Source organism: Vigna unguiculata, chromosome 2 (genome assembly GCF_037176805.1).
Source record: "Vigna unguiculata cultivar grain cowpea cultivar isolate G323 ecotype 2 chromosome 2, ASM3717680v1, whole genome shotgun sequence".
Classification (NCBI taxonomy): Eukaryota; Viridiplantae; Streptophyta; class Magnoliopsida; order Fabales; family Fabaceae; genus Vigna; species Vigna unguiculata.
In genome coordinates this window covers 16,542,473-16,563,536 of record NC_140793.1, presented here as the reverse complement: position 1 = coordinate 16,563,536, position 21,064 = coordinate 16,542,473, and the positions used below count along the sequence as shown (strand labels likewise).

General features: G+C 37.2%; 1 protein-coding gene across 4 annotated transcripts in view; it reads right to left on the bottom strand.

Moving 5' to 3' along the window:
* The window catches only part of LOC114173409 (DEAD/DEAH box RNA helicase family protein), a 60,668-nt gene extending 45,005 nt beyond the window's left edge, over positions 1–15,663 (bottom strand). Inside the window, exons 1-8 of one of the 4 annotated variants that reach the window (XM_028057781.2) lie at positions 15,506–15,663; positions 15,332–15,399; positions 15,148–15,253; positions 14,206–14,760; positions 13,996–14,108; positions 13,036–13,270; positions 10,728–10,891; positions 10–91 (exon numbers count right to left, since the gene is read on the bottom strand). In XM_028057781.2, the coding sequence (XP_027913582.1) occupies positions 10–91; positions 10,728–10,891; positions 13,036–13,270; positions 13,996–14,108; positions 14,206–14,760; positions 15,148–15,253; positions 15,332–15,399; positions 15,506–15,508 (1,326 nt within the window). In that variant the 5' untranslated portion in view covers positions 15,509–15,663. Of the gene's footprint in view, positions 1–9; positions 92–10,727; positions 10,892–13,035; positions 13,271–13,788; positions 13,849–13,995; positions 14,109–14,205; positions 14,761–15,147; positions 15,254–15,331; positions 15,400–15,505 lie in introns of those variants that run through there. The other 3 variants (XM_085669812.1, XM_085669813.1, XM_028057785.2) reach the window with 3 other exon arrangements.
* Positions 15,664–21,064: the final 5,401 nt, after the last annotated feature.

The following is a 21,064-nucleotide window of genomic DNA, read 5'->3' as shown; positions in this document are numbered from 1 at the left end:
GTTCCTTACATCATGAAGACTTGGTATTCCAAATTGCTCTGTGATTCCTTTAGGAATTGGATCTACATTGACAGGCAAAGCTTGTAAAGCTCTGGAGAAGATAAAAGATTAACAAATTAGTGTAATGCATTTTGCTTCTATTGTTTAGACAAGAGGATTGTTATAGCCAATAAACTATACAAGTTGATTGTAGTGTGTATACTAAATGATAGATATTGTTAGTTATAATATCTTATCTTAGTTACAATGTTATGTATCTGGGCTTAGCCCATATCTTCTTTATCATTCACAAATATATTACCCTATGTGTATTTTCTACACAAGAACAATTACTCCTATATCTAAATTTCACTATATTCAATATGGTATTTACAGTTAGGATTTCTAGGTAACCCATTTACAATTTTTCATCGTCATCACAAGTCGTCAGAGCCACCACCGATGCAACCATCGTTTAGGTCAATGACCCCACCCATCAAATCGTCTTGCTCAGGCAACCACCACGACACAATGATCGCCCTGATCAAAGCATCAACGTGCCCTCACACGCCATTCAAAGTTGTGCACCTACATTTTTTGCCTCCGCACATGGCAGTGTGTTAGACCTTCTTTCCTATAGCGATCACCTATGCCGAGATTGCTTGTTCCTCCCCTTTATGGATTTGTGCGTATTGCCTTGATCGAAGATCCTTGGATTTTAGGGTTTTTCTCTCCTCTTAATCTACCACTTCAATGACTTCAACCTCTGTCATTACTACCAATTCGTCTAATCCCTCAATCTACACTAACTATGTTAATGGGCATCTAACCATTAATAAATTAGATGGCACTAATTATGCGACTTGGGTACCAAACATTAAACTTTGGCTTAAGAGTCAGGGATATGTTGACCATCTGACCAAAAGTGTCACTTCTATTGAAGCTGGTGAAAGCTACCCATTGAGTAAAGATTGATGCTTAACTAGGCATGGTTCCCAAATCCAATATTCTTTCAACATTAAAATAATTGTTTCGTACCTATGAAACATGTTTAGAGGTTTGCAAACAAGCAAAATTGTTATACACCAATGACATTCAACATCTTTATGGTGTTTGTCAAATCTTCTTAATGTTGTTGCTCCCAAATGTCATACCCAATGGCTGAATATTCGGGTAAACTTCATTCTCTCTTTCATGATTTTAATGAGTTATTACCTCCTGCCTCTACTCCTTCTCAAGAACTAAAGCAACAGTCAAAGTTCTTCATGCTAATGGCTTTACATGGACTTTCTGATGACTACTCTTATGTTCGTGATCAGATTTTGGGATCCTCTATTGTTCTCACTTTTGCTTCTACTTGCTTCCGCTAAAGATGATTCATCTGCTCTAGTATCTCAACTTCGTGAGCATAGTTGCTCTCGCAAGCCAAGAAAAAGTGCGTCACAAGTGTGACCCATTTCACAAGCTCAAGGTAATAAGATTAAAGGTGATATGCCTTACATGGTCATTCTCCTCAATCTGTTGTAGTAGTCAAGTTGATCCACCCTCACAACCATCTAATGTGGATCCTACTCCATCTGATATCGCAAGACCCTATGCTATTTTCAATGAATTTTTCAAATGGTCTGAGGATCATCAGAAACCTAGTTCCATTGCTTTTGTTGCACACATAGGAACATCTTTTGTTGGCCTAAATCAATCTACTTCCCATCGACCTTGGCTTCTTGACTCAGGTGCTACCCATCAACCTTGGCTTCTTCAATATGTACTAGGTTATTTTTAATAAAAAATCATTTTGAGTTGTTTTCTATATTTCAAACATTTTATAATGAAGTTAAAAATCAATATGGAATTTCAATTCGAACTTTGCCCAATGATAATCGCCACGCACGAATATTTTTCACATTTTATTGCTTCTCATGGCATTCTTCATCAAACTGTTAGAATTATTACCTATTGTATCATTAACCTTATGTATAGGGTGTTGAGTGTGGGAAACTATCTACTGCCATATCTACTGCTGCATCTAATCATGCCTAGTATCTTAGAGCAGTCTTTTCATATGTACTTGCTTCATTATAAATAGAAGAGAAGGAGAGTGGTATTCTTGTCCACTACTCATATATTTTAAAGTCTCAGTTTCAAGTTGGTATCAGAGCGAGTCGATCCCGCTCTGGTTTCTGTCTCATCTGGTCTGTCACCACTGCCCGCGGTTGATCGCCGTTAGTCACCGCTGCTGTCCACGGCTGTCCAAGTTCGTTTAACCTCGTTTCTGAACTACCCAACACTGTCAAACAACATTTCAACACTGTCTGCAGTCCTCCGCCACTATCCGCCGCCGTCTGCCGCTGTCCACCGACGCAGTTCCGTCCGGAAACCATCGGATCTGGACTGCCTCTCCGTGCGACAGCCAACCCCGCTGCTGTCGCAGGCAGCACCGTCGCCACGCGCCTCCACGCGCGTCATCTCTGTTCGCTCCAGTCAGGCGCGTGCCGCTAACGCGCCGCCGCACAGTCGCCGGTTCATCGTCGCGCCACCTCCGTCGCCGTCGCCGGAGCCTCCTCTACCCGTTTTGACCCTCAAACCTCTGTTCCGATGAAGTCCAGTAGCACCCCTTGTGGAAATCGTCACTGTTTCACTGTTTTCCGAGATCCTCTCTATTTTTGTTGATTCTCTTGATCATATCATGGCCACTGGAGGTACTGGGAGTGCTATTTCATTCTCCGAAAGCCCCTGCATTACTTCCGAGAAACTAAATGGCCAAAATTACTTATCTTGGTCCGCTGCCGTCGAGATGTGGTTTCTCGGTCAAGGACATCACAACCACCTTGAGAAAGATGGTAGCCACGTACCTTCTAAAAAGGCTGAACAGTGGAAACAAGCAGATTTCCAACTATGTGCTCTATTGTGGCAGTCGGTGGAACCACGACTTTTGATGTCCCTACGGGCCTTCAAAACTTGCCACTCGTTTTGGAAGCGAACTCAAAATATCTAAGCAAATGATATTCAGCGCCTCTATGATTTGGCGAACAAGTTGGCATCTATGAAAATGACTAACCATGATATGATTTCATTCATGAACTCAAGCTGCTGTGGAAGAACTTCGAATGTTTTAGAAGTCGACTCTCTAGATGAAATGAAGAAAAAGCTTGACAAGTACTATATGGTAATGATCCTCCGCGCTATACACCCAGACTTTAATCATATCCGAGATCAGCTTTTGACCTCTCATGAGGTTCCTTCCATGGAAACTTTGATCTCCCGCATGATACGTGTTCCAGATCTTCAAACTCCAGAAACTCTTGCTGTAATGGAACCATCTGTCATGGTCACCATCCGAGGAAGAGGAGGTCGTGGAACTAGAGGAGGTGGACGTGGAGGTCGTGGGCGTCCTCAGTGTACGTATTGTAAAAGGATGGGTCATACCCAAGAAAACTGCTACACTTTACATGGATTTCCTGCCAAAACAGCCAATGTCTCCCAAGCAGAGACTACTGACTCCAAGTTCACTGAGGACGAGTATCAAGAGTACCTACGCCTCAAATCCAACAGCTTGGCACAGTCATCTCAAGCTCCAAGTACATCAACTGTTTGCATCTCTCAATCCATGGAAGGTCACAATTCATGGGTAATTGACTCTGGTGCTTCTGACCACATTTCTGGTAATACCTCCTTGTTCTCCACCATTTCATTCCAAGAAAAATCTCATTTTATAACCCTTGCGAATGATTCTAAAAAATCCTCAAAGGGAGTCGGTCAAGCCATCTTATCTCCGTCCTTAAATCTAAAATCTGTCCTTTTTGTCCCTAATTGTCCTTTCAATTTAATTTCCTTAAGTCAGTTAACCAAAACATTGAATTGCTCTGTAACCTTCGATAACAAATCTTTTGTTATACAGGAGCGTGGCTCGGGGAGACAGATTGGAGAAGGATATGAAGCGGGCGGATTATACCATTTTGGATCTCGTCCACGTGTGTCATGTGTTGCAGCTCCCAATCCTAAAATGTTACATGATCGGCTTGGTCACCCTCACCTGTCCAAGTTAAAGAAAATGTTTCCTGAACTTAGTAGTCTCCAGACTTTAGAATGTGAGTCATGTCAACTAGGAAAACATGTTAAATCTACCTTTCCTAAAAGGTCTCAATCAAAGTGTACTTCTAGTTTTTCTGTCATCCATTTCGATATATGGGGACCTAGTCGTGTCTCATCTTTTGGCTTTAGGTATTTTGTTACTTTCATTGATGAATATTCGAGATGTACTTGGGTTTATCTTATGAAAGATCGTTCTGAATTATTATCCCTCTTCACATCTTTTTTGAATGAAATCAAGAATCAATTTGGTCAAGTAATTAAAATCTTAAGTGACAATGCCAAAGAGTACTTTTCGTCTGCTCTTTCTAATGTTTTGAGTTCCCATGGTATCCTGCACCAGTCTATTTGTCCTTATACGCCGCAACAAAATGGTATAGCAGAAAGAAAAAATAGACACTTAGTTGAAACTGCTCGTACCCTTTTGCTTAGTGCCAACGTTCCTATCCATCACTGGGGAGATGCAATCTTAACTGCAGGTTTTCTTATTAATCGGATGCCATCTTCCTCTCTCAATCATAAGGTCCCTTTCTCCATTCTGCTTCCAGAAAATCTTCTCTTTCACACTTCTCCTAGAGTTTTTGGTTGTGTATGTTTTGTTCATGACATGTCTCCCAGGTTAGACAAGCTTTCTGCTCGCTCTCACAAATGTGTTTTCTTGGGCTACTCACGACTTCAAAAAGGGTATCGATGTTACTCTCCTGAAACCAAAAAATATTACATGTCTGCCAATGTTACTTTTTTTGAACAGACCCCTTACTTCTCTCCATCTATTCAAGATGTCCATGTCATACAGCAGGTCCTTCCTATTCTCGTGGTTGAGTACAATATTTCCAATGTTCCTGTCACTCCAAGTCTCGACCAAAGTCCTCCTGAGCCATCATCTCCACCTATTGATTCTCTCCAACACAGGACGCCGACGACTAGTCCAGTTGTTCAAGAACATGGTGAATCCCCTACTTCAGATTCTTCTCCCTCGTCTCTTGATCCCACGACTCCTGGTAAAGGTGATTCAGGTTGGCCCATTGCTCTCAGAAAAGGTACTCGTTCCTCTCGAAATCCACATCCCATTTATAATTTTCTTAGCTATCACCGTTTATCTCCTTCCTATTGTTCACTTTTATCCTCAGTGTCTTCTGTTGTTATTCCCAAAAATGTGACTGAAGCACTTGATCATCCTGGATGGCGACAAGCCATGATTGCAGAGATGCAGGCTCTTGAAAGCAATCATACTTGGGAGCTCGTGCCCCTCCCTTCGGGCAAGAAGGCTGTTGGTTGTAGATGGGTGTATGCAATTAAAGTTGGCCCCGATGGTCAGGTTGATCGACTCAAAGCCCGATTGGTTGCAAAAGGATACACTCATGTTTATGGCTTTGACTATTGTGACACCTTCTCTCCCGTGGCCAAGATGACTACTATTCGCCTCTTCTTTGCAATGGCAGCAATTCATCACTGGCCGCTTCATCAATTGGATATCAAAAATGCCTTCCTTCATGGTGATCTTGAGGAGGAAGTTGACATGGAGCAACCTCCTGGGTTTGTTGCTCAGGGAGAGTCTGGTATGGTATGCAAATTGCATCGATCTTTATATGGCCTCAAACAATCACCATGAGCTTGGTTTGGAAAATTCAGCTCCATTGTTCAGAAATTTAGGTTACGACACAGTGAGGCAGATCATTCAGTCTTTTACAAACATACCTCTCCTGGGAAATGTGTCTACCTAATAGTATATGTTGATGATATTGTTATTACAGGAAATGATACTACTGGAATATCTCAACTGAAGGAGCACTTGTGTAAACATTTTCAAACCAAGGATCTCAGAAGCCTCAAATACTTCTTGGGCATTGAAATAGCTCAGTCAAAAGATGGAGTTGTAATCTCTCAAAGGAAATATGTTCTTGATATATTACAAGAAACAGGTATGATTCACTGCAGACCAGTAGAGAGTCCTATGGACCCAAATCAGAAGTTAACAACAGAAGAAGGCGAATTATTCACCGATCCAGAGAGATATAGGAAGCTCGTTGGAAAGTTAATTTATCTCACTATTACGAGGCCTGATCTATCTTTCGCAGTTGGAATTGTTAGCCAGTTTATGCAGACTCCATGTATTGGACATTGGAATGCCATCATCCGTATTTTAAGGTACCTCAAGAAGGCTCCAGGACAAGGTTTGCTATATGAAGATAAAGGAAATGTTCAAATCTCTGGATACTGTGATGCTGATTAGGCAAGCTCTCTTATTGACAGACGCTCTACTACGGGATATTGTGTCCTCCTTAGAAGCAAAATGTAGTGACTCGATCCACCGCTGAAGCTGAATATTGGGCAATAGCGTCTCTCACGTGTGAACTCATATGGGTAAAGCAATTTCTTCGAGAGAACTAAATACATAGAAATTGACTGCCACTTTGTTCGAGAAAAATTGATGACCAAGGATATTTGTACTGAGTTCGTTGGGTCAAATGACCAACTTGCAGATGTGTTGACCAAGTCATTAAGGGGACCTCAGATTGAGTTCATTTGTTCCAAGCTTGGTTCATACAATTTGTATGCTCCAGCTTGAGGGGGAGTGTTAGAATTATTACCTATTGTATCATTAACCCTATGTATAGGGTGTTGAGTGTGGGAAACTATCTACTGTCATATCTACTGCTGCATCTAATCATGCCTAGTATCTTAGAGCAGTCTTTTCATATGTACTTGCTTCATTATAAATAGAAGAGAAGGAGAGTGGTATTGTTGTCCACTACTCATATATTTTAAAGTCTCAGTTTCAAGTCAAACCTCATGTGCTTATACACCTCAACAAAATGGGGTGGTTGAGCGCAAGAATAGACATCTTGTTGAAACCATTCGCACAATTTTAATTCATGGTAGGGTTCCTTGATACTTTTGGGGTGATGTGTTCTCATTGCATGTTATCTTATTAATCCCATGTCATCTTGAGTTTTAAATAACAAAATCCCTCGTTCTATTTTGTTTACTTATGAACATCTTCATCCCTTACCTCCAAAAGTTTTTAAGTCTACATGTTTTGTTCAAAATTTTAGTCCTGTTCTTGATAAATTATCTCCTAGGTCACACAAATTTGTCTTTTTAGGATTCACCAGATCACAAAAAAGATATAAATGCTTCTCTCCTTCTCTTACCGTTATTTTATTTCAATAGATGTCACATTCAATTGAGCCATCTACATTTTCATTGACTCTAAAAACCCATTTGCAACCAACAATTTTTCTATTAAAGCGCAAAGATACCGGATCCCAAGTCTTTTGATTCATTAAAACCTCATTCTTATTGCATTGTAGTCATCCAATTTTTACCTTTATGAGCTTGTTTAACACTAGTAGGTTCAGAATGAGATAACAACAATGATGGATGAACTCTGTTCTAAAAAATACCAGATTTCGACCTGGTTTGCATGGGATGAGTATTAAGGAAAGCTGTAAGAGGAGACTCTAACACAAAAGATGATGAAACAATTGTATTGAATACAGTAGGGGAAACTTCTACTGTTGAACCAGAATCAGATTGTATGCAAATGTTGGACAATGATTTTCAATCTATTGAGGTAGTGACAAATTTGGATCTAAGTTAAAATACTAAGGCCCTCGGATTGAATTTATTTGTTCCAGGCTTGGTACATACAATTTGTATGATCCAACTTGAGGGGTAGTGAGGATTTATTGTAAGGTGCTATGTGCTTTGTCCTAAAACTAGTTCCTAGGTGGATCTCTTCGAATTCCCTTATTTTCCCTCTAATACATTGTATGTGGTGTATTCCAAGCTATGAAGCCTGGATATGGACATGGATATGACACGGACACAGAAACGGTTAAATTGAAAAAACATAGGACACATGACACTACGTGTATATACATATTAGTTTCAAACTTTCAACTAACACATTGTCAACTAAAACAAAAATGAATCTAATATATCTATCTAATATCCATAAAAGTGAAAATAGTGATCATATAAGATTTTTTACTTATTTTTATAATCATAATAGAAACTTATGTGATAAATTCAACAGTTTATGGGTTTTTTAGAAAATCATTGTATTTGTGGTTATTAACATTAGTTGGAGTCATGTCAAAATCATGTCAAAGACAAAAAAAAATGTCTTTCAAATTGGACACTTTATTGATACATGTCATGAGTATCATAAGCGTGTCAATATGCGTGTCAATATCTGATACGTGTCGGACACGGGACACGTCATTGATGAGGCATGTCCCCAAGTTATAAATATGTAATCCTAAGAGAGGGGACGACACTCTCTCAAATTCATTCCAATATTCTTGTGTGTCTTTCTTAAGTATATCTATTCACCATGGCATTGTTGCTAGTAAGATATTAAGGGTACTACTAAAAGTGGTTAGAAGTTGTTAGAAGATTTTAGGGATTTCTATGTAATTATTAATATAGAATTAGAGTTATCTATATAATGGATTGTTTCAAATAAATTAATTGAAATAAAAATCTTCTTTCTTTCATATTAATCTTAAGGAAGTTGATGGTAGTACTTTAGTGAAAGATGTATGTTTGGTTGTTGTTACCTATTCTATAAGGAAGTTGTGGAGGATGAGAAATTACTTTAGATTTCATAAAAGTATAGATTTGGAGTTGGCTATAAAAACCTATTGTTAAGATATCACTAATATCTTATGTTCTATTTTTATTGTTATTATTCTTCATATGTATTTTGGGCTTAGCCCATATTTTCTTTATTATAAATACAACCCCTATGTATATTTTCTACACAAGGGAGATTAATCCCAAACCTAGTTTCACTATATTTAATATGGTATCAGAATCATTGTTTAAAAAAAGTCTATCCTAGTGAGATTTCTTGGAGACAATTTGTTCCACCCGCTATCTCGGACCGCTAAGGGACCACTCATTAATTTTTAGTCCCACGCCTGAGATGTACATACCTCAGCATGAGGGCGTGTGTTGGAAGTCCCACATCGACTAGAGATAAGGCAATTTCATAGTATATAAGTGGGGTTCAAACCTCACCTTACAAGACGGTTTTGTAGGGTTAAATTATCTTACAGTTACTCGTCCTGACATTTTCTTTGCAGTTAGTGTGGTAAGCCAATTTCTTAATTCTCCGTTCGAAGATCATTGGAATGCAGTCATCCATATACAAAAGTAGATTAAAGGATCTCCTGGAAAAAGATTGTTATATGGTTCTAATAACCATACAAGAGTTGTGTGTTATTTAGATGCTGGTTGAGCAGAATCTCCTTCTGATGAAACATCCAGATAGTGTCTCCATTAAAGGTAACTTGATCTCTTGGAAAAACAAGAAACAAAGTGTTGTGCAAGGTCTAGTGCAGAAGCAGAATATTTAGCCATGGCTTCAGCCACTTGTGAACTTGTTTAGCTTAAGCAATTGCTCAAAGAGTTACAATTTGCAGACGTTAATCAAATGATACTTATATGTGACAATCAAGCTGCTCTTCATATTAGTTCTAATCCTGTCTTTCATGAGAGGACTAAACACATTGAGATTGACTGTCATTTCATTCGAGAAAAGGTTATGTTTGGAGATATCAAGACTGAGTTTTTTAATACAAATGATCAGTTAGCAGATATTTGTATGCACCAACTTGATGGGGAGTGTTAAGATATCATTAATACCTTATTTTCTGTTTCTATTGTTATTATTCTTTATATGTATTTTGGGCGTAGTTTATATTTTCTTTATTATAATTACAATCCCTATATGTATTTTCTACACAAGGAAAATTAATCCCAAACCTAGTTTCACTATATTTAATACCTATAAAGGGATATCTTAGGCTATTTGGTAACTCTTCTAAAAAGGCTATGAGGAACAATATGATTAATTTTTCTATATTGATATTCTTTGATATTCAAACTAGGCGGAAAGCAACTAAGACTCTTCAAGCTACTTGAATATGCATGTTGTCCAATGGATCAAATTAATACAAATGAAGCTGCTAAGGTTATCCAGGTCATGCTGCTTGCGTAATTTTTAGATGTATTCAAGGGAATATATTGAAATTTTGGGTACTCAAAATGCTTTATATTTTGAGATTATGAGGGTTATTTTGGCTGTTGAGACATCTTGGGCCAATAGTTATATTCGGGTGTGGTTGGATGTAATTCTACTTTGGTTTGCCAAGTATTTTAATCTCCTGAAATTGTTCTATGGTCATTTCGAGGGACATGGCAGACATTCATGAAGAGTTGTGGTGCTAGAGTTCAGAGTAACCAACATTTTTCATGGACGAAATCTGTGTTGATAAGCTTGCAAATTTGGGGATTAGGCTAGAATTTTTTCATAATAGATTTCAACTCCCTTTTTTATTTTGCCTAAGTTTTAAGGGAGTTTGTTTTGTATTTTCTTAACATGAGTTTGGTTTGACCCCATATTTTAGTTTATTTTTTCTTTTCAATAAATTGTTTCATGTAATGGGAAATGATTGTTGAACAATGGAATGTCAACCTAACTTGATTTTATAAAAAAAAAAAAAAAAAAAAAAAAAAAAAAAAAAAAAATTGACCCACTCCGACATCCATATCATGAGTAATTATCATTCCTAAACAAGAAACACTTTTTTATAAAAAGAAATTACAAATAAGATTCTGAATAAAAGAATTTGAAAGCCACAAACCTTGCAATAGTGTCCCTAAGAAAATTTGGGTTCAAACCCCCTTTTGAAGGATAGATAGGATATGGCCTCTCTTTAGCGAAAAAGGACAAATCTTTTACGTCTTCAAGCACATCAATATTATATTCTCTCATCTCATAGTGATCTTTAGCACGCATAGTCCTGACCTATTTTAAAAAGCAATAATAATGTGCACTCTTAAAAAATTCCCAAACAAAATTAAAACAGAATGTTCATATATATTGTACATGTGAAAGAATAAGGTTTTATCTTCGTGCAAGTATGTGAATAAGTTGGACAAAAGCAAAGAGTACTCAATCATATTAAATTAAATATACTACAAAGTTAAAAAAATAAGACAGGTTAGAATATATATTACACACAGAGACATATTGAACATCTTGGAGTATGAGAATCATGCATATACTATTATTACTATACTTAGCAATAAATATTTTTAGGAATCTTATCTTATTAGAACCATACCTTATTCTAGAGAACTTCATTTTATCTTCAATAAGTTATTTATTCTTTATTTGATCATGGCTCTGAGTCTAGTGCTCAATCTAATTCCTAGTATAAATAGCACTTGAATCTTGATGCGTTGTGTTTCATCACAAATTATAATGCACCATGCCCATTTAATATCCCATTAACTTATCTCTAAAAATGATCTCTTCTGTCATCGTTACTTACACCCTTACTAAATTGACCAAGGTATTTGAGCATGACCTAGGCATGTCACCATGGAGAGCAGGGCCAAGGATTCCTCCAAGCTCCCACATCAACATTCCACTTGTTCCCTTAACCCTATCAGGATCACTATTCCCCACCTCAAGATCATTTTTCCCCATCCCCATTTTTCAAAGCCTATGGTTCCTTACAAGGACCCAACATTAATAATAATAATAATAATAATAATAATAATAATAGTAATAGTAATAATAATTATTATTATTATTATTTTTATTGAGGTTCTTTACGATGCATGCTGTATAATTTGTATATGGTTTCACACCCTCATAAATAACGATTAACTAGAGACCACCTCTTAACATGGTATCAGAGCCATAGTTTAAAGTTGGATTTGTGAGGTTGAGTAGGCTTAATTTCGTACGATGGTATCAGAACAATTGTTAGAGCGTGGATATTGAACTTGATGATACATGATACGGTATTAATCTTTAGCATCCTTTATCTATACTATTCTAGTGGTGGTGGTGTTCGTATTCATTACATTGTTGTTAGTGTGCTGTATAATTTGTATATGGTTCCACACCCTTGTAAATAACGATTAACTAGAGACCACCTCTTGACATGATATCAGAGCCATAGTAATAAATTTTCAATTAAACAAAAAAAAAAACGAAATATGTTTCTATTCCTCAATTTTGGGATAAGTTTGTTTTGGTCCTTCACCTAAACTTTATCAAGACAAATACTTTAATAGGCACCAATGGGGAGGGTGTTGAGGGTAAATAAATAATGACAATTTGTTTTAAAATAAAATCTAATATTGAGGTTTTGTATGGGTAAATAACTCCATTAAGAAGTTTTTGAATAATTACTAATCTAGAGACCACCTCTTGACATGGTATCAGAGCCATAGTAATAAATTTTCAATTAACAAAAAAAACTGAAATATGTTTCTATTCCTCAATTTTGGGATAAGTTTGTTTTGGTCCTTCACCTAAACATTATCAAGACAAATACTTTAACAGGCACCAATGGGGACAGTGTTGAGGGTAAATAAATAATGACAATTTGTTTTAAAATAAAATCTAATATTGAGGTTTTGTACGGGTAAATAACTTCATTAAGAAGTTTTTTAATAATTACTAATCATGTAAACACTTATATACAACTATTCTCATAAGTTGTAAATTGTTTTTCATAAGTTAACAGCAGAGCTTATTAAAATAAACTAAAATAACGTATTATGACACATGATAAGTTATTTTCATAAGTTCTCCCTAACAATTACACAAGTATTTACGCCACAAAATATATCCAAATATATGGTGGTAAATAAGTTCTTCCAAACACACCTCACATAATAAAAGATTCAAAGCTTCTACCTAAGCAAATTTTATTATTTGGAGGTCGTAGGCAACCAAACATGATTCAAACACACTCCCATACAAAGAACGGAATATAGATTATTTCTCATAGTCCATACATTATCACCTTCTTCAACACCCATATTTATGATATCTGTAAGAAGTAGAGGAAACTACAATCCCTCCACACAATGAAAACTTGCAATACAATAAGGAAACTAGTTGTGCACGAGGGGGAGAACCAAACTCACCTTGCCACTAACGCATACTATGTCTCCCTCTTGATACTTTTCTGCAAGCCTTTGAAGAAAAGCTTTGAAGGTAAAACGTGAACCACGAAAAAATTTCTTCAGATGCAAATAAATTGTCCTCTCTTGCACATCAATACCATCAGTGGTCACATGCTCAAAACCACATTCACTTTCAGCAATTTCGCAGCCCACAACCACCTCAAGAAATGACAATGAATAATTAGCTTTGACACCCCTGCAAAGGAAAGACTAAAATTTATCAACTTAAAACATTATAAATCACCACCAGTTTCTAAATGTAATTTACACACAATAACAAGCACGTGAACAGATGCAAGACTCAGTGATGTCATGAGCCTCAATGGCTTACTACCCCCAAAAGCCTAAGCTGCTAGGTGAAGGCCCATTAGCAGGTTTTGCCATCTTTTACACTCCCCCTCACACAAATGCCATTTGGGCTTGAAGAATAGACAATATGCTAACCATTTTTTTGACAACATACTGAAATTCTTTTTTTTTTGTTACTTAGAAGGAGAGCAAGGATTAAAATTTTGATCACTTGGTCAAGGAGGTTGACCCAATACCATGTCATGAACTACTAACTAAGGTGTTGGGTTAAGCTCCTGAAAGGTTCCACTCTAGCAAAACAAACGAAAATAACGGTTTTAGTCCTATGACAATATGCAAACTACAATCATTGTTTAAGCAGGTGGAATGTGAGAAGATGGACACAGGGAAGAAAAAGTACTTTACATCAAGTCAAAAATCATCTCAAAGTCATCCTCTATTTTCCACCTCTCAACCAAACACATTATAAGCATCTGTAAAGCCATCAACAATTGGATAATGACAAAGTGCAAGCATACATCAGCCACAAAAATATTTAATTGACAAATCAAGCACCAAGAAAACCCTATGCCAAGAGAAAAGGATACAAATTGTCATATGAAATAGAGTCACCTTGAAGATAAGACTTTTCCAACAAAAATCAAATATTGCCCATCATCAATTTTAGCATGTCCGTTCCGCATATTAGCATATGAACGTGGAAAATGGAGCAGCAATTTCCGTAACTACACATAAAGAGAGGCATTAATGTGAATTCAAGCCATCCTTTCAAAACAGAAAATCAAAGAACTTTGCAAAATCCACAGCTTTTCAGGAACCCACCGTGTGAAACCCACAGTCCTCCAGCTTCTGGTAGTGCCTCTTACTCAATCCAGGTATACAATTTATAGACTTGTCAAGAAATAACTCACTCAGTTTAGGATTTGGCAGTGACTCCATTTCCACTTTCATTTGACAATCTTCCCTGGTGATTTGATCTGAATTTCTCTCTTGTATTGAAGACATTAAATCAGGCAGCAAAGAAGAAGGAAAAGAATCATCTTTTCCTGATGTGGAAGATGATACAGTAGAATGCTTGACATACAGAGAAGGCCATTCTTCAGAAAGACCACTTTGAACCCATCTTGCCTCTGAAGAATTAGAAAAACAATTTTCAAAATTTTCTGTTGCAAAAGAGTTCATTGTTTCAGAACATGATGTAGTCCCATCATACAAATCCACTCGAGGAGCGCTACCCAAAGTAATTGATGGAAACCTCTTACATATCAAGGAGATGTCCACATCATCTAATGCATCTTTGGGACTCATTTCAGATTTCATTTCACCACTTCCATTACCAATTAGGTCTGAAAGGTTGTAATCCATAACAGCAACTACCTGTAAGTATAATTAATTTAAATCAATGGTACATTCATATGGCAGCTATGGACATTTATAAACAAATTATTAGCATATCTAGTCAGACATTCAGAGTGGTAAACTATAAAATCAGCGTAAAAATCAATATTTCTTGAGGCTCCTCAATGCCAATCAATCAGATACCATCAACTTTAACTTGCATAAACAACATTTCACAGGATAAAACGTATTATAGGTCCTTCAATCTTCAGTCGATATAGGTTTAATTCCTACCCCTTAGAAACTATGATTTTAGACCTCGAAGTTATTTACTTTATTTTTTATAATGTGCGAATTTCCTCCCTCAGCCTAATATTAAAATCACATCAACCTTTAATGAAACACTACATATCGGATTATTCCTACTTTTTTCCGCAACTTGGAACCGCTTCCGACACCTCGCACAAACTTCTTCTCTGCGAACTTATGTTTTAGCCGGTAACACATTTTCCAAGGTAGAAAATTGCAATACCTGCAACAAGGACACATTCCTCAAATTCGGTCACATAAGCCTTTAAAAGGTTAAAATGCGAAGAATAACGCAACGCACCTCATTCTTCTATTGAGAAAAGTGCCTTGAGAGACCACAACAGTTGAGATTTGCTTGCCACAAATACACTGAAAGGACGCCGGAATCAGTGACTTTAGGAACAAGAAGATCAAAGAAATGAAGTGTAAAGCGAAGGTAAATGAAAGAAATAAGAATGCGAAACCTAGAAATTACCATTGCGGTGTCGTTGGAGCCGTCGTGTCCAGCGTCGGACCTGACCGGTGAGGAAAAAAATCAGAAACTAAAACGGAACTGCAAGAAAATCATTGAAGTGCCTGCGTTTTCTTTAGCTGTTGCGAAAAGGAACGAACCGGAAAACAAATATTAAAAATTGCTTTTGAAAGTTCTTTATTTTAAAAGATATAATATTCACATATAACTTAAAAGAAATGCTATTAATATACTATTTTATTAAAGATAAATTTATATATAGGACCGGTTTTTCTTACCATATCTATGTGTTTGTGTGCTTTTTATTTTGTTGAGTTTTTTTTAAGATTCACTTATTTTTAGTCCTAATGTTTTAGAGTCTATTCCTATATGTTGGATCTAAGAGCCAGTTTATAGGGTATCTCCAAAGACTCATTTCCAGCCTTTTGGCTTTCATTTTACTATCTTTATCAAAGACAGTCACCTTATTTCTCTCTTTTTTCCCTCAAACAGTGCTTTGCTAAGGTTTGGAGCTCATTCATATTCATGTTAGCTCAACCTCATCTCTGATGTAAGTTATTGGTCAACTCATGCTCTACCTCTCTGGTTTGGTTTTTCGGGGTTATGTTAGGGTTTCCCGTAGTAACCTCGTGTTCAATCTGTAATAGTGTTTCCAGCTCGCAAATTTGTTCCGGGAGCTGTCGTACTCACTTGCTTGGGTGTCGGGGTATTCTACTAACATTTTCCAAGTAAGGGAAGCTAGGGTTTACAGCTTTTTTATTATTTTTCGCATGTTTTATGGGTTTAAATCATATTCATGAGGTATGCTCGCTGTTATGGTTGCTTGGTAGTGGTTAAACTGTGATTTGGTACTGTTTTTGTGTTTTGCACGCATGAACAGCGGAGAATCCTGGTATTTTCGCTTAGGCGAGCCAGTTTCGCCTAAGCGAGAGTACCAGAAGTTGCTCCCTAGAACTTGCACGAGTTGTCGCTCAGGTGACGAGTTCCTGTTTTGAGCGAGAGTCCATCTCACTCAGGCGAGGAGGTTTCGCCTAAGCGAGAGAATGCGAAGGCCACTGTTTCCACTTTTCAAGCTCTCGCCTAGGCGAAAGAAGCTTGTCTGAGCGAGAGAACCTTCTTGCCTGAGCGAGACCTTTTAGCATGAGCTAAAACTGGGTGAGAATTTGCTCAAGTGTTGTTTTCCCTCTATTCTTGGATGATTGTCACATGTTTGGTTGGATTACTATGTTAAAGTATGAATTGAGTGATTTTGCATGTAATGGATGGTTTATGGGCTGGATTGGATGAGTTTGGCATGATCTTGGTACGAAACATGAATGGATGGTTGGTTATATACATTGACATGAGATTAGTATGCATGATAATATTACATTGGTTGGTGAGACATGATTTTGGTATGGTCAGGACGTAATTCCACGAAGGTTTCGTGGTGGTGCCTAATGGTCAGGAAGTAATTCCATGAATCTCTAGGTGAGATCTTATGGTGGTGCCTCATTGGTCAGGACGTAATTCCATGATGGTTCGTGGTGGTGCCTCATTGGTCATGATGTAATTCCATGATGGTTCGTGGTGGTGCCTCATTGGTCAGGACGTAATACCATGATGGTTGCGTGGTGGTGCCTCATGGTCAGGACGTAATTCCACGAAATTTGTGGTGGTGTCTCATTATATAATTTAGTAAGGATTCAAGTAAGGATTGTATCCTAACACTCTAAAGAGTTAGTTAGTCTCACGTAGAGCGTACTGACTCAAGTGGTGAGAGTAGCAGGAGGCCCTAGTCTTTGGCAGGATAATGGTCTTAGATGTTTGAAGGCTAACCTTGTGAGTGGTAGGGTGAAACCCATTGGCAATTGGCTCTACAGAGCAGTAGAGGTCACCACAAGTGCAAGCATCCGATGAATCCAACTAATTATATGTATCCGGATAATCGTGTCTTAAGTCGTAGTGTCTTGTTTGCGAGTCTTCACATGCTTGGTTGATGAATGTATCTTTGACTATAAAATTGTATGATAAAACATTTTCTACTCTAGCTTACCCTTCTGCTTGTTTGTATGTTGTGTGTGTGACTTTCTCCTTTTGCAATGATCATCAATTTATTGATGTGAGCATATGGGAGAACTCCTCGTGGTCACCAGGGTGATGGAGATTCCACTGCATAGCTTATCTTGGGTTGGACCCCGCTTTTGAGTTCTCTTTTAGGGTTGTAGCCCATGTATTTCCTTGCTCTTGGAGCACTTACTTTAATACTATTAAATTTCCTTCTTTGTCTGATTATTGGCATTGTGATGTGCCTTAGTTTTCCTTCCAAGTATTCTTGGATAACTGTAAGGAGTAGCGTTTATACTTCACGACTTTGCCCTTTTATTATTATCGTAATGTTTCATTTAATTATGTTGTTACTTAAATGGGACGTTACATTTTTCATTTATATTTGGTTTATATGTTTTGTTAGGTTATTTTATTTTTAAATTTATTCAGATTGTTTAGAGTTATGGTTAGTTTATTATATGTCATTTCTTTCTAGTTTAACTTTTGAGAAAATCACTAAAAACATGTGTTCAAATTGGTTTTCAAACCTGCACCATATACACCCATTTGAGTGTTTTTCCTTCAGATATTTAAGTCAACATTTGTCATTAGACCAATGGCAAGTTCTTAGTTTTAAGTTTCTCTTATGTTTTATTGAAGTTTCACTCTTTATTTTGATTCTAGTAGCTTTTCTTTTATTTTTGACCACTACCATTAACTTGTTTTGTGTGAAATTTTTATGACATTTTGCTCACTATTTTATGATGAATATTGCATTGTCCAGCAGTTATATGTCTCGGCCTTGATGCTAAAACAATATCCATAGTGCACCATTAGCTCATTGTTTATGTAGAGAAGAAGCACCATATTTTATTCTAGTTATTTTGGTTTTATGCATCCATTGTAATGCCTTTCTTTAGTCATTTTGCTCACTATCTTGTGATGAATATTGCATTGTTTAGTAGCTATATGTCTCAAATTTGATGCTAAAAGAGTGTCCATAATGTATCATTAGCTCAATGCTTGTGTAGACAAGAAGCACCCCATTTTATTCTAGTTATTTTTTATTTTGTGCATTTATTCTAATGCCTTTATTTAGGACTTTCTTTTGAGTGTTTAACCTTTGTTCTTAACCTTTATTTTCGTACTTGTCTTTCTTTGTTGCTCAAAGTTTTGTCTAAGTTAAATGGGCATTTGTGAAGCCTTGTTTCATATAAAGACCTTTTCTTGCTTTTTTTCCTTGGATTTCCTCTCTGTTTGGGGCTTGTTTTAGGTGTAAGAGCCTCTTTGGCAGTGAATCGACCCTGGAGTAGCATCCTAAGGAAGGGGAGACCTATTTGGATCTTGAAGCCTTGAGGAGGACACAAGAAAAGAAAGAGTGAAACTTCGAGAGGACCAAATTTCATTGTCATTATATTGCTATTTGAGTTGTAAAATTGTCTTGTTTTTACCTTTGTAGCTCATGGGCAAGTTAGGTGTCTTGAGGAGTCTTTGGTGCTCAATCTGATATCCTAACTTGAACCTCTTATACAATATTGAACCGTTTGTAGTTGGTATAGGTCTGAAGGTTCTAAATGCCTTTTACTTTACCATTAGAACAACATAGCTAGTTTACTTACTTTCTTTATTTGCTTTCTTTATTGCTTATAGTTTTTTTTTGTGTTCACTTGTGTATCAAACCTAATTCCATTTGAGATGTTTGGTGCAAGAGGGCTTGAGGTAAATTTTGGCTAGGAAAGGCTTCGATATTAAGTAATCCTTAGTTATTCTCCTCCCTTTCCTAGAAGTGAACTTTAGATCATTTTGCATCTTTAACTCTCTTAAGGAATTTCTTGTTGAAATACAAGTTTGTTTGTGCGTTGCATATTTTTGAAAACCCTAAGCATGTCTCAAGCTCCATCCTACCAAATTAGAAGTGATTCTAGTGAAGAGGCCCAACCAAATTTAAGCCATTTGGCCCAAGAACTAAAATCACTAAAACTTTGGAGGAAGCAAGAAGCAATCCTAAAAGAAAAAGAGAAAATTGAAAGTGATGCTCGTCTTGCCATCCTAGAGGAAGGACTAAGAATACTTAGGCAAAAAGAGGAAAAGATTCAAGAGAGGTTGAGAACTAGGAGCCAATTAAGGAGAAGCTCCTAAACTCCCACACAACTCACATACTGTGAGGAGGATAGTAGAATTGTCAATCAATACTATCAACCTCCTCCACCAAAAGTGAATAGAAGGGAGCGTGAAAGAGAGCATGCACCAAGAGAGATTAGAGTAGACCTTCCTCATTTCATGGGAAAGAAGATGTAGAGGCATACTTAGGTTGAGAAATTAAAGTGGAACAACTTTTTGATTGCCATCAAGTGGTTGAGGAAAGAAGGTCTACCTAGCTACCTTAAGCTTCCAAGGGAATGCCACGTATTGGTGGACTTCCCTAGTGAGAGAAAGAAGACTCCCTGATTCCCTTCATGTCCAATATTGGAATTATTTGAGAAGTGCCATGTAAAGGAGGCACATACCCTCCCACTATCATAAAGAGCTTATGGAAAAACTCAAAAAGGCTCCAAGAAAGAATTATGAGTGTAGAGAAGTATAGACAAAAGATGAAACTTTACATGGTGAGGGCGATAATTAGAGAGAATGAAGAAACAACCATCTTTAGGTTTCTTAGTGGTATTAATCTTGAGATTAGAGATAGATTGGAATTGTTGTTAAAGACAAACCCTTGACCAAGGTTCCAATCACAAGAAGCAATGCCAAACAAATTCAAGAAGAGTTAGCATCATCTATGCAAAGTGAAGTTAAACTATTATTGACTTCGACCATCATGAAGTATTTTTAGACCTTGTAGTAAGGGCACGTAATGTAGGATTTATGTTGGGCCTTGTATTAAGGGCCAAGTAGTGTAGCGTTTTTGAGCATTCTCGCTTTAAGTTGTAGGACAATGTTTGCGTCTAGCTTAAATTAATATTGGGTGATTAGTTTTGTAACCGTAGCTTGGTGGAGGGCGTCCTACACACATGATGGTCACATTACAAGCCCTTAGTGGAGAGTTTTCTTACAGAGGTAATGGTCATGTGTCATTTTTCTAGTGGAGAAACTTTTGCTAAAGTGGCTTTCCACATTACACTCTAGGAGCGGAGAGTTTTTCTAAAAGTTAGAGTGCCACATGTCATGCTCTTCTTCACCAAGATGGAATTTTTAGGGTTTGGTGCATGATAGCATTTTAGGGTTTTGGTCCACTTTGGAGACACCTTCTTCTTAAATATAGGTGTCTCCCCCATGTATTTTCACTTTGAGATGTATAATATTATGCTACCAAAATTATTTTACGTCATATACTTGTATCTTAGTCAATACTAGAGCATCCCATGAGGTCCCTTGATGGCTAGCTCCCTTGCTTTTTCAAAAAAAAAAAACGAAAGGAAGAATGACTCCATGGATGGGTCTGGATGTGGAAGCTTGGAAGAGATGAAGATAACACGGTGTTTAGTTCGATGCAAGTGAGTTTTCTAGGAAGAGGTAAGACCAAATCCTAAGGAAGGA